Raw genomic sequence first — 14,888 nt, forward strand, 5'->3', positions numbered from 1 at the left:
CATCACTTGAAAAATAAAAGCACATCTTATGAAAAGAGAAAGTAAAATATGAGCAATTTTCTTTCTTTTCTTTTCTTTTCTTTTTTCTTTCTTTTTTTTTTTTTTTTTGAGACAGGGTTTCTCTGTGTAGTTTTGGTGCCTGTCCTGGATCTCACTCTGTAGACTAGCCTGGCCTCAAACTCACAGAGATCCCTCTGGCTCTGCCTCCCAAGTGCTAGGAATAAAGGCGGGCACCACCACTGCCTGGCCATGAGCACTTATCTTAAGCAACCATTCCAGGAATAAAAATCGTCAGGTAGTTTTCAAAGATAGCTGGTGACTGGTAAGACTGAAATCAATATCTGAGCTGGTTTCCTCCTCTGTAGTGCACAGAGAAAATGACAGATGGCAGGCCATATAAAATACTAGAAGAAAATATCCACATATTTTAATCATTGAGTCACATGAACATAAAACACTAATGAAAGTGTATGTGCTTATCTTAAAATCATTAAAGAATGGCCAAATTCCAAAATCATGAGAATTCCAAATTCAAAAAATACATGAACTTGATTCATAATCATTATAATCATGCCTTGCATTTTCCAAACAACTATATTTATGCCATATAATGTTATTTATATTACATCTTAAGCCAATTTCTTGACAATGTTACCATCAATTTAGACATTTGCAAATATTAATACTCAGATAATTTTTCCTCATTTCCTCTCTTTACCTAATCATATAATATATACCTATATTTTGTCTTGTTGCCTTGAGAATTGTGGTAAGTGGAAGGCTGAGGCAGAGAGACACTGCCTGCCACCATAATGAGAAGTAGATGTTAAAATACTGGTAAGCCACAAGCCATGTGGCAAGGTATAGATTTATAGAAGTGAGTTAATTTAAGATAGAAGAATTAGATAACAAGAAGCCTGTCATGGCCATACAGTTTGTAAGCAATATAAGTCTCTGTGTGTTTACTCGGTGGGTCTAAGCAGCTGCAGGACTGACAGGTGAGAGAGATTTATCCTGACCATGGGCCAGGCAGGATCAGGAAAACTCCAGCTACATAGAACAGTAATCTTTTAATAGTAGTACCTAGTATCAATATATGGAGATGTTAGCCTGCAATTTCTGGAGTAAATATCACTTCCATATATTTACATGATTTCTCTTGAAAGTTGAAAAATAAAAATAATATATTGTATGCTACATAAATTTCAGGTTCTTCCCTTGGCTTTTTTCTCCATTATTTCATTTGTTCATTGTAGCAATTCCTTTTTAATAGTAGTATGTTCTATTATAGAATGTTAAACAGGTTATCCAATCATCCTTTAGCTAGTGATCCGGTTTGTAAATTTCCTTCTGGTTGTACATTTTTTTTTTTTTTTTTTGGCATCCAGTGTGTTAGAATTGTTGAGCCTTAGTAGTCTAGAAGTAACAGTTTCATTGATATTTGTAGAAGGTGAAGTCCCAGGTTGAGGGGGAAGTAAATGATAAAGTGACCTTCATGAAACTAGTATAGACTAACCAAAGAAAATAAAAAAAGTTGTAGAAAGATGGTTGTACTCAGTCTACTGTGTAAAGATTAATTTTGTTTCCCAAATCACTAAGATAAGCAGTCTCAAAAATCAGATAATAATTCAGACAAACAATTGAGGGAAGTTATTCTAGTAATCAAGCTTCAGGTATGGAATCAAAGCTACTAAGTAACCCATCCTGGTGTGTAAGTAGTAATTTCTATCTTCCTTTACAAAGTACATCAGCCATTATCCCTTCATAACATCTGTAGGAGCTAATAGACTAAGCAGTAGATGCAATATATACCCAACTTCATGCCCAGAAATCAATCTAATGCCTTCTTTATAAATTAGATGCCCACTGTAAATATTATATACTGAGAATTAGCTAAAACTTTCCTTGATTAACAAGACAGCCATGCATAGAAGTAGGTAGAGGCATGAATTATGTATAATAAAACTAGATCACAACTATTAAATTTTCATAAACAAAATAGAATGTCATTCACAGAAAACACATTGTATGGTTACTGAAATCACCATACCCATAGGTCACTATGTGTTTGTAAAGGACTCACAAGCATATCTTGACGTTGCAGCTATACATGCACAGTACTAGTGTGCTTCAACATTCCTCATCCAGACTTTCTCATGACAGAAGCATCAATAAGAAATTCAGTCGAGAATCAGCTGTCTGTGATTATAGATTGATATCATCACTCTGACTAGTCAATTTTTCTTTAAGATGGAAATGATAGAATCAATGAAAACTAATTCTTTTTTATGTAGGAGTAGGTTCACAAATTGGATAAGATCTAAGGGAACTTTATGACAGCATAGAAGTTAGAATGTGGATCATTCCACCCTAAATCAGAGTACTCTGCAGAACAGCCTATGAATTTCTACACTATATGACAAATACTCCTGCTAAATTATGGCATCCTCTTGGAGAATTCAATTGGTATTCAAAATGTGAATCCCAAGGAGAACAAAATACACTATATAGGAGGAAAAGTCAATATCTATTTTATTCAGTGCTTTATCCCCAACTCACAGAGCACTCTCTGACATGTGTGAGCCACAAAATAAATGGATATCAAATAAATGAATGAGCGAATAAAGATATGATATATTATTAATAACCTTAGAGTAAGTGAAGGAGACATTTCTTGATTCACATATGCCTTAGCAGGAACCATGAGTCACTGCAAAGGAAAGCAAAGAGGGCATACCTCACCAAACCTGATAACAATAAAGACGAGGAGGCAAGATCCTAGAGCTATTATCAATGACTAAAAATTAGCTTGATAGAGAAAGCAGTGAGTGAAAGGTTTACATTCCACAAAGAGTGAAGGGGAAGGAATTTAATGTTTAACAAGTGTAGCATTTTAATCCAAAGAATGAACCAAGAATTTATGGGCAGAATGGTGGAAAACAGAATTGACAGCCAGCTTTAATGACATGTTGTTTTATTTTTAATGCACTCTAACCTTGTGATTATCATTCAATACCAGCTCAGTTCACTATTCATATGTCATTCCAGGTTTTAAAATGGTGTCATTCCACTCATATCCCATTTTCCAAGAACTCTATGTATTTTCTAATGGTCTGGAAAATTCCAAAACTTTGATGCTTTTTATTTTATTTTTCTTGTTATACCATAATAAGGGATGTATTCAATGAACCACCTAGGTTATACAAATAATCTTCTTTCCATTTTCTCATTTACCTCTGCTTTACTCATGAGAACAGCTCACTGACATGTTAGAGTGCTGGCCCACTAGATGAGGCCCAATAAGACGTAGTATTAGTTATCTCTCAAACACCTATTTCTGGTTTCTTTGTAACATTTTTATTTTTAACAGTGAGTGGATATAATCGATTGAGGATGCACAACAAGAATTGCATAAGAAAGAGAAGAAAGAGAGAAGTTAGCTAGCATTTATTTCCAATTTGCCACATTATTCACAGTAGCATTTTTGTTTTCACTCACTTAATGTTTTAGTATTAAACTAAAATAAGAGTAAATATTATTTGCACCTGAGAGTTAAAATAAAAATACAGTTCCTTATTTGTACAAGTTCTGATAGATGATAAACAGAAGATTAAAATTCCAAATGTGCATATTGCTTATTACAAAACCTGAAATTTCTGTTTTCCTGGGTTCTCTTTAATCCTTTATTATAATTCACTCCAGTCAACTTCTGCAGTGTTCAACTATGAATATTTCCCACTCTCATGTTGTCATCAATTAATTTCCATCCCTTCTTTCACACTTCTTATCTACATCTAGCTTCTATCTACTACACTAATCTGTGGGAACTTCAGGGGTTGGTGTGCATCATTCAGGTCACATGCCCAAACAGAATGTCATGTATTCCTAATGTTTTGTCTACAAACTGTTCAAATTAATTCAAAATGCAAACTTCTTTGTTGAACAGAGATGACATGACTGTCAACTACATTTAGTAGGTTTTTCTTTTTTTAAGAAAAGGAAAATTTGCATAGATTGACAGTTCATTTTGTTTTGACATTCAATTTTTACTCTAGATTCTGTTTTTCAGAGCAGAGTCATGTTCATTTGATACCCACAGACTTCTAAGATCTATTCCTGAGCTTGGAAATCAATGATAAATCAGTAAATAGCATTATTCTCCAATGATGTAAACAGTAGCAGTGTACAAATAAGCCTGACTAAAAACAAACACAACCACAACAACAAAACTCTAAGTTGTTTTATACACATCTGCTGGTATTTTGTAGACCCCTATATTTTTCTTTAAAAGCTATTTAAAATAAGTCTCAGAGAACAACATTGTCAAAGAGTCTATGCTCTAGCATCTTGAAAATAAAAATGTAACTTTAAGGTAAATGTGGCCATATGGTTTAGTAGTTTGTTTATTTTTTTTTAAAGCTCTCATGTAAAAGAATGTTCTTGACAGAGCAAACTTTATGGAGTTAGGGAGAAACCTGATAGTAAGAAAATCCCCAAGAATCCACAAAGATGACTCCTAGCAGTCTTCCCCTGTAATCAGATTAGTGACTACCCTAATTGTCATCATAGAACCTACATCCAGTAACTGACAGAAGTAGATGCAGAGATCCACAGCCAAACACTGGGCTGAGCTCCTGGAATTCAACTGAAGTGAGGGAGGAGGGATTATTTGAGCAAGAGAGGTCAAGATCATGATAGGGAAACCCACAGAGACAGACAAACCAAGAATTTACAGAGTCTGGAATGCCAGCTGGGGAACCTGCACGGGACTGAACTAGGCCTTCTGAATGTGGGTGATGTTTTGCGTGGCTTGATCTGTGTGTGGAGTCCCTGACAATAGGACCAAGACTTATGCCAGATACAAGAGTGCACGAACTGGCTTTTTTGGAGCCCATTCCCTATGTTGGAATACTTTGCTAAGCCTTGATGCAGGGAGAAGGGGCTTGGTCCTGTCTCAACTTGGTCTGCCAGATTTTGACTCCCCAAAGGAGGCCTTATCCCCATGAGGATCCGTGGATGGCTAAGATGTGGGGAAGTGGGGAGGAGCAGTAGGGGAAGGAAGAGGAACTGTGGTTGGTATATAAAATGAAAAGGAAATTTAAAAACAAATTATTAACCAGGAAAAGAAAAAAGGAATGTTCTGCAAAGACAGGAAATGATTACTAGCAAATTGACAGAGGAGCTCTGAACAAAGTAACAACTTTGACAATACACATAAATTTATGCATTTCTAAATTAAATAGCAGCAGTTATCAGTGTCTGAACTAAATTATCTCCCATAACACACATTGAAAATACACAGTAAGGGCATTTTTTTATATATGAACAGAGTAATGATTTTAAGATTTTTCACTATTTGCAAAGGAAATTCTTTGTTTCTGAAGATATACTTACCCTATGATTTTTTTTTTAAATATGGAAACTAAAATGAGGTCAAGTAAATAAAAGCTCCTTGTTCTTGGAATTCAATTGTATAGTCATAAATAATTTAGAATGGAATAGAATAGATCTATTTTCAACTCTTAACTTATATTTTGTCCATAACTGAAATTTATAACATGAATGGTTTTTATCAACAATATGCTGATGATAAGCATAACAATAAACAATAAATTATGCATTACTAAAGCAGAAGACTTTTCAATATTATACATAGTCTTATTTTATATACTAGAGATCCCCTTGTCTTAGTGAAAACTGAGTCATGCATTTTATGATTGAAAAGGAAGTCCCATGTTGTTTATGAACATGGTTGAAAAATATATGGAAATATCAGCTTTTATTTATTTATTTATTTTTGGTGGGTATGCTATGGAAATGTTTACTATAGAAATTGAGTGCAGTGTCCCCATGGTAGAATAAAGAAAAGACATCCCTTATCATATTCATACAGCCACAATGTAGATATATTGTCTGGAAAAAACAGTAACAATGGGTGTGGTATTGCTAAAGGAATGTCTTCCTAGGAATGGACACTTGAGGAAAGAAATGTAATTTATAATAGATTTTTCTTTGGTCAAATAATTGTAGAATGATGGAAGAAGTTAAGGAGGCATATGCTAGTCTGAAAGAGCACTCATGACTTATCCATTAACTGTTAAGCAACTAAAAGAGCTAATGCTCAAGTCCAGCCTGGAGGCATTTCCCTCACTTAACTACAGAAGAAAGAGGAAATTTTCTTCATTCTGAATAAAAGAAAAGATTTCTTGATGGTTCCAGGGAAGAGAAGATGTTCAGTCTGGGTGGCTTGTGATCAGAAAAAAAAAATCTGCTTTAGGTTTAGGCCACAAATTTTGATTTGGGGAAAATAAGAATTTGAAATTAGCTGGCAGCAATCAAAGGTTAAAATACAAAACAATGAACAAACAACAACAACAAATGTTGACAATCTAAGCAAAATGTTCCCATACTCAGCATTAGGATAGCAAGGGATTCAAAGCATTGAGAAGTGAGTGGCCACTGTGGAGAGAAAGCTGAGCTTTGGTTTGGTGAATGAAATTTTAAAAAGTAGAGGAAAAATTTTCTACTCACAACTAAGTCTCAGAACCTTATCCCTCTCCTCCTTGTTCTTCTTTTATAAGTCCCTTGTCTTTCTAAAATAAGACCTTGGGGAATGTAAGGAGATTGGTTGCAAAGCCTTTCAGTGAGTGTAAGTGTCTTTGTCGATGATGTCACTTTAAAAATTACTGCTCTGTATATAAAAAAGAATCTATGGAGAAAAAGTTTTAAAGAGGCCTAGATGGAACGATATCCTAGAGGAGTGATAAAGGGTTAAGAAATAATATTCATGCAGAAAAAGATCATGTCCTATTTACTGATGAGTGGTTTTCCACATCCTCAGAGATGTCTCAGTCTGAGTTTAAATATATTCATCCTAGCACAGGTCTGTGGAAGCTAGGTGCTGTTATCCTGGTATTGCAGATGAGAAAACTGATACTCACAGTAACTTATCTATAGAAATAATATTTTACAATGGATATTTGATAGGATAAAATGTATTAAACATGTGTTCTTGAAGTAGGCCATCAGTTGAATTAGAATTCCTAGGAAAAGACATGAATAATAATTTAATTTGAATAATAGATATTTTATAGATATTGAGCTAATGAAGACATATTTACTAAAAATCTCTATTCAGCATTCATGTAATTTCCATTATCAAAATTATTTGTTCAGAGTGAGATTCTTATTTATGTTTTTCTTTGTAGTGCTGGTGTTGGGCCTCACTTCCTCATGTATACTACGCTGGTGGGTCCTCACTGAGATTCAATGACAGTCTTTCAGTGGATGTCTTTTAGCAGTATTTAATGGTAAGTATAAGGTTTCCAAGGGGAGGGGAAACAACTTAATTTGAGATTCTGATTCCTTTACTAGATTTTTCTCCAGCATAACAAAGTACAGAGTAATTTTAAGCTCTCTGTGTATTTCCTTTAATGAGCTCTCCTTAAAGAAAAGAGCTTCACAGTATTCTCCTTTCACATGTTAAATCAGTTCAATATTTTGATACAAGCCACAAGAGTTCCCATCTCAGCAGCCAGTGATGCTGCAATTCTAGTCCAAAAATTATTTTACCTACAGTGTTCAGGCTGGAGAAAAGCAGGTTCTAGAGACCTCAGATTTCCTGAAAGCAAGATATTTTGGTATTTGTAAAAGGTCCATTTATCTTCCTTGTCTTCTTGTACTGAGTTGTTGGGTATTTCCATTTCCACAGTTAGAATTGAAACCAATAATGAAATGCAGTCAGCAAAACTCTTTGTTTATAAATTCACCCAATTATAAAATGAAGAAGCTTATATGACTTTACCATATTGTCTATCCCATAAAATTAAAAGATTCAAGGTGCTCTGAGTTTTAGGTGTGCATAATATAAATGTTTCTTCATATTTGACCTTCCATGTTCTTTTCCTCCATATTGAAAATGGCCATCTTATTATGGTAGAAATGCTATTACTATATACTTAGAAGGAGAATTATTTGTGAAATCATTCAACTGTGTAGTTTGAAAAAGACAGCTCATTTCTATCTTATTTTGTCTTTGATTATGAGTTAGTGAAGTGAAGATTGCATGAGGACCAATCTAGTTAAGAAGAAATATCACAATAATTTTGAGTTGGAAGACATGGCTACAAGTTCCTTAGAAAATGCACAGCTTTTCAACTGTCTCCATGAAGTGGGAGAGTAATTCATCCATCAAGTATGGATTTGAATGTATTGGCCATTACAAAATTTTTAAATGGCTTATTCTCATAGTCTTAAATGTATAAATCATGATTATCTCAGTTGCAAAGCATCAATTCCTAATCGTGAAAAGTACAGATTAAGAAGGAAATAAATGTTTAATAGCTACAAATATAATTAGAGAATTTGATTTTATCCTATGGTTCCAACATTAGATATCACAGTAAATAATAACAAAAACATCACCATCAACTTTAGAGTCTCTCATCATTAACACTGAAAATAATTACACACTATGTACCAGCTTCCCCCTTTTCCATCTATGTGTCTATCTACTACATATCTATCTATCCATCTACACAAACCTTTTAAAATTGGCAAACTCTTTGATTATTTTAATTGTTTTCACACATTATTAAGACACCTTGCTTTCATCCTTTTTCACAGTAAGTATCCATACAGCAAAGCAATAGTAGCCTACGAATCAGTCCATGAATTTACAATCTAGGCAAAGGGAAATTGTGTATAAACTTTATATATCTACTCTAAAGGCATTCAGCATCATGATTTATTCTATGAGGGGATGTTGAATATTTGGATCCTGATTCCAAAGTCACGGTTAACAAATGCCTTACGTTCTACAAGACAGTCCTAGTTTATGATGTTTTCCGGACATAAATATGAACAGCAGGTCCTTCCTCTTTAATAAAAATATTCCCCCTTAGAAAAACAAATTTTGCAGTCACAATTTGCAAAACAAATGACTATATGATTTAAAATGAACAACTGTAGTATACGGAATGCCTTTTTTTTAAAAAAAAAAAACTCTGAGCTGTTTTGTAACACCCAGTCTTCTTTTCAGACCTAGAAGACAGGCCAAAACTTGGGCTTCTATTTTCTAGTTATAAAACAAAACAGACAATCCATGCAACTTTAAATAGTCCTCTGAAAGGTTATTGAAATGTGTAACTCAGCATTTCTATTGCTTTTTATTTTTTCTACTAATTCCAAAATTTCAGAGAGAACAGATGAAATCTAGACTAATGTGGCTCCCTGCTTATTTTGACCATGAGTCTAGATTCTCAGATCAGTTTGGTGTTTATGAATGGGCTTTTAGCATAGGCATATACACAAGATTTCCATAAAGAGAATAAAAATAATATTCTTGCATAAGAGTTTCTGATTGGTATGACTAACATGCAAGTATTGCATCTTTAAGGAGAGAGACTGAAATGTTGACATTTTAATGTTTATGATCATGGAAGCCGGCTAGGTGAGTAATGTCTGTATATTGACCTTCTTGCTTCCTTTTCTGTGATGCATCTACATTTATCAAAGCATTCCAAAAGAGGTCAGTATCATTGTGGTGAAAGGCAAAGCTATGATACATTTAAGCCATAAAATGATATTTTATTTCATAATGGAATTTTTCTCAAAATCCATTAGCCTCCTTCACATTGAGATAGCAATATTCCAAACTACTATCATGAAGTAAAGTTTCCTATACTAATTGAATATAAATTCTGTATGGAACATTTAGAAAGCAAAGAAATCCCTGTAAGAAAACCAGAAATCAAACCTGGAGAATACTAATGGAAGTCTAAGATGAATATATTAAAGCCCAATTAAAGTCAAAATTTCTTTTCCAAATTATGGCAGCTGAGGAAATATCAATATATAAATGAAATGGACTTTTGGAGACTGAACTACAATCTTACTTTACAATAAGCTATAGTTAAAGGAACACTAACCATATAAGTAAGGCTCTCAACAAATAATGAAATAGATTAAATATTCTCTGTGACTCAGAGACATAGAAATAAAATTAGTGTAATATTTTCCAAATAATACTGGTAAGAAATGTCCTTCAAGAAGGTTTTTGTGAGGTATTTGCTATTTAAAGATGGTACAGGATTAAAACAAATGCCTCTGTTATGTTCCCACAATCCATGCAATATTAGAACAGACTTCCCAAAAGACTTAGTAAACATTCAATTAAAAGTTAACAACTACAAAGTGCAAACTGTTTCATTCTGTGACAGATATCTCAGGATCTCAATGTTCTTGGAAGCACTGAAGGAGGTGATTGAGGTATTCCCTGGGATAACATTAGTTTTCATCAATGGATTTTTTTTCTAGTATCCAAAATTATATATTGAACACAAGAAAATAGACAAATAATACAAAAATTGTCATTAGATAAAGGTCTAATATACAAAATATATGTATTGAACACAAGAAATCAGAAAAATAAAACAAAAATTCTCATCTGATTAACGGCTAACTAATATCAACAGTATACATATTGGACCCAATAAATCAGATAAATAAAATAAAAATTCTCACATTAAAAAGGTCTAATATCAAAAATATACATATTGAACATAATTAAGTAAATAAAACAAAAATTCTCATCTGCTAAAGGTCTAATATGAACAACACACTTATTGAACAGCAAAATTTTAAAAAATTCTCATCTAATAAAATATTAATAACAAAAATATATATTGAATATAATTAGGTAAATAAAACAAAATATGTCATCTGATAAAGGTATAATAATAATAATATACATATTGAACACAAAAAAATCATAAAAAGAAAACTAAAGTCTCATGTGATAAATGTCAAGTACCAAAAATATAGTTATTGACACAAGAAACTAAGGAAAACAAAATTTCTCCTGTGATAAAGGTCTAGTATCCAAAATAGATATTAAACCCAAGGAACTAGATAAATAAAACACAAATTATCCTCCAGAGCCAAGACTCCCCTGGGGATCATTTAAACCTTGTGGATGGAGAGGAGGTACTGGGGAGAAGGTATGGGTGGGGGCAGGAGGGGGAAGTACAGGGTTACCCATGGCTGATATGTAAAATTAAAACACAAATATAATAACTAAAAAGAGGAAAAAAATATAAGGATCTAGAAGGAAGAAATAAAAAATAACAAATTATCTTCAGATAAATTTCTAATGTCCAAAATACCTATTCATCAATGGATTTTTATATTTGTAATTTCAATATTAGGAAGAGGAAATTCTATAACTACATTGCCATGTGGCTGATAAAATGACTTTCAGCTATTCATAACAAAAATATTTAATTGTATTTTCCATTTGAACTGAGAAACTGCATGCCATTTCTCAGTTTCTACCCTACATCACTTCACAAAGCTAACATATTTACCTTCATTTTTCTTGATGGTGAAATTTGGGTTGTTGACCATTTCTGGAAGAAGACTGTACAAGAAATAATGTCCATTTTTGGGATCATCTTTGTCCATGGCACTTACTGTTTGAATGACCTGTAACATAAAATTGTCATCAGCATTTCTGATCACTTCAGAGGGCTCCCATTGCTTGTAATAGGCCAGTGATATCCCTTTTGTGGTCTGGTACTTTGGTCTAAAGACTCATTTTCAGCTTTCTAAATTGTCATGGATGGTTTGTGCCAAGAATGATTTGAGCAGAATCCATCACTTTAAAACCTCAGCTGTGATAAGTTGATGAAAATTAAGAGCATTACCTTAGTTTCCATTTGATGTCTGTGGCTTGAAATAGCAAAGTTAAGTGTATTTGAAAATTCCACTGGGCAATTACAGGTTTCTTTCCAATTTGAGTATTTACGGGCATCTAGAATGAGATTTGGAACTGTTACAGTGATTGGAGTGGGCTTTGGGGAGGATCTTGGAGGGAAGACTTAAACCTTGAATCCTCACAATACTTTTTCACACATCAAGTTATGTGTGGCTGCCAGAAAGAGTTTCCCTCACATAAAACTCCCTACAAGATTTCTTCTTGAGGAGTTACATGTGTTCTCTTCCAATAATAAATGCTGTTTTTCAAGCTAGTGAATAATATATGCAAACAATGATTAGGATTTTATCCTGAGATAAATAGATGATAGAGATTAGAAGAGTTGCTACTGTGCAGAGAACTGTTTAGATAGACACAGACTCTTGGAATCCTACACCAAAGTTACTGGGTTCATTTTCAAAAGCCACACTAACAGTGCCATGTTGTTTCCAGGATGATAGAGAATTATCTTAATTCTCATTTATGATTCCATGGTATTTGTTACTTCAATGTGAAACATGGGACAAGAGCTCACATATTAAAAAAATATGGCTTATGTTTCTATTGCTTATAACTATAATATGAGTCCAGTCTGACTGAATTGTGGCAGTAACAGGGAGATGCTATGAGAATAATAAAATGTTGTGTATATGATGGTGGTTCTAAATATATTGTGTATATTTGAATATGAATGTTCCATTGGACTTTAAAGTTTTCAATAAAAAGAAAAAAGATCTTTCTGTGCATGACATTACCTTGTGATTTATGACTTGTTCAAATGTGAGAACTACAATCTTTGAATTTCAGTATTTTTGAGCCTTTGCATTGTACCATACAATATATTAGGAAATGCATTAAAGTTAAAAATTAATGTTTACATTATGTTTAAATTTGTTAAGAAATTTATCTATTTACATTCTATAAGTTATTATAATTGCAGTCAGTTTGATTCATCCTATGACATAAAGTAGCTGCAAGTGCAACTTATCCTTAAGCACAGAGGCAATCGTTAGGAGAGAGATTTCTTGAATTAAACTTTCCACATTGAAGTCATAGCTTTAGTGTTCCTTCTCTAAGGGAGTAATTTGAGACATTCTGAAACTTAGTTTCTTTTTATGCTTAAAACACAGAGTGGTTTCTCATGGGTAAATTCTGAATATTTTTGTAAATTTAAATAATACTGTCATGAAATGTACAATGAAATGATCATTATTAATGTTTTTATTAAGGGCATTGCTACTGATTAGTGACATTATGCCTCGATTCTTAGAAAACTATTGTTACTCAAACAAGGAAGCTATCCAACTCTAACCAGATTTGAGAAGAAAGAATTATAATTTATTGTTTTGAGAAGAAAGAATTATAATTTATTGTTACTAAACAATAGTATATATCTTTTGTATTTAAGAGCATGGAAAAGCTCTGGAGTTATAGAATCAAAAATAATTGAATGAAAGGACAAGGTAAGAAAATGTCTAATGCACACAACTCCTTGGAGCAGTGTGAATATACAGTTATTTAAGAGACAAGTACAAACTGAACCCTTTACTTAAGAACAACTCTGTGAGAATCTCATGTTATAAAGTCAAAGGGATGACAGGGGTCTTCTCTGAATCAGTTGTACCATTCCTTCACCCGTTTACCCAACACTCTACACAGAGCTTCTGTTACCAGGTTAGACTGTTAGAAAAGTCATTCATTTTGTATGTGAGTGAATATGAAGAATGGGAGAGTTGAAGAGATAGTTTCTTATAATTTGGGGTCACAAGTAAGTGCATTCTAATGGGATACCTAGATAATGCACTAATATTCATAATACTTATATATGAAAAGGCTCAAATGTACTGATGAAATTACCAACATTAAAGAAGTTATTTGATTAGTGAATCCACCATAATGAAAAAAATGCATGCAATCCATTTATTGTATCTGTGGTAAAGGGATACAGCTACTTACCATACCACACCTTAGAACTTTTGTCTGATCATCATACTGGAAATGAAGAATGCTTTCTCCATCATTTATGTTAACCAGGACTCATTAGACATGTAATTTCTGTGTCTTATGCCCAAACCTCATAAACCATAAAGTATCAGAGCAGGGCATAACAATATGCAATTTCCATAACCTATGTGATTCTGTTACAGGTTCAAGTCTGAAAATCATTTTGAATACATGACAAAAAAAGTGTGGTGCTCATGAGTTTTAGTTACCAGGGCAGAAAGGGTTTATTGTAAGGGTAAAGCCATGCTAAGTTCATGAGATGTTGGGAAGAATATGATTAAAATGGTGAATAATTGACTTTCCAAATATCCCATAAACTGGTTGCAGTTAACATTTTGGGTTAAACTATATTTGTTGATTCATTTTGTTTTAATACAGATCACGATTGACTTTGTATTTTATCTAAATGTTGATGCTGGTAGATCATTGGAAGGACTTTGTACCATTAAAATTCATTAAGATATCCATATTAAGAAGGCTGGATTTTTCAATGATGTAATAACATCTGAATACACTTAGTTTAGTGAGTGGACTAAAAAGAAGTGTAGATGTATTCAAGGGAGCAAAGCCCTAGAAGAGTCTTGTTACTGAGGCAAGTGCAGAGATGGCAAACAGAAATCTCGGAGTTCTTACGGTGAGGTTCTGTGACCTCTATTGATATTTAAAAAGAATTAAGAATCTCTTGCATGAACATTTATAAAAATGTCCAGAGGAGTTACAGATGAAGAATCTCTACCTAATTTATAGTTTAGATATCTTCCTTCTATCTATGAATTTCCCTATGCAACTAAGGTACCTAAGGCTTAACAATATCTCATGAATTTATGCAGTTGAAATAAATACTAAAAACAATTTCTGCTCCTCTATTAAAAAAATAAACCAAAGGCTGTTTAGGGTATTATTAAGGAAATGCATTTCAACAGCATGCCTGAATTCTGAAGTGTGCAGATATTGTATTTCTTGAAACTCATCAAGGAATCTTTTAAGGAAAGAAACGAAAAAGAAAAACTCAGTACTATGTATCACAACATCATTTTGATTCTAATATGTTACTTTATACATGTTTCTAAATATGTATGGGATACTTTTAATTCTTATTCAATTTTATTTTCTATAATTTTACATTTTT

The 14,888-nt window shown here is 33.0% G+C and overlaps 1 protein-coding gene across 1 annotated transcript in view; it reads right to left on the minus strand.

The window, feature by feature from the left end:
• Cdh8 (cadherin 8) overlaps positions 1-14,888 on the minus strand; it is a 370,913-nt gene that overhangs the window by 49,312 nt on the left and 306,713 nt on the right. Inside the window, 1 exon segment of the mRNA XM_036187827.1 lies at positions 11,367-11,484. Within this exon segment, the coding sequence (XP_036043720.1) occupies positions 11,367-11,484 (118 nt within the window).

Source organism: Onychomys torridus, chromosome 5, assembly GCF_903995425.1.
Source record: "Onychomys torridus chromosome 5, mOncTor1.1, whole genome shotgun sequence".
Taxonomy (NCBI): domain Eukaryota; kingdom Metazoa; phylum Chordata; class Mammalia; order Rodentia; family Cricetidae; genus Onychomys; species Onychomys torridus.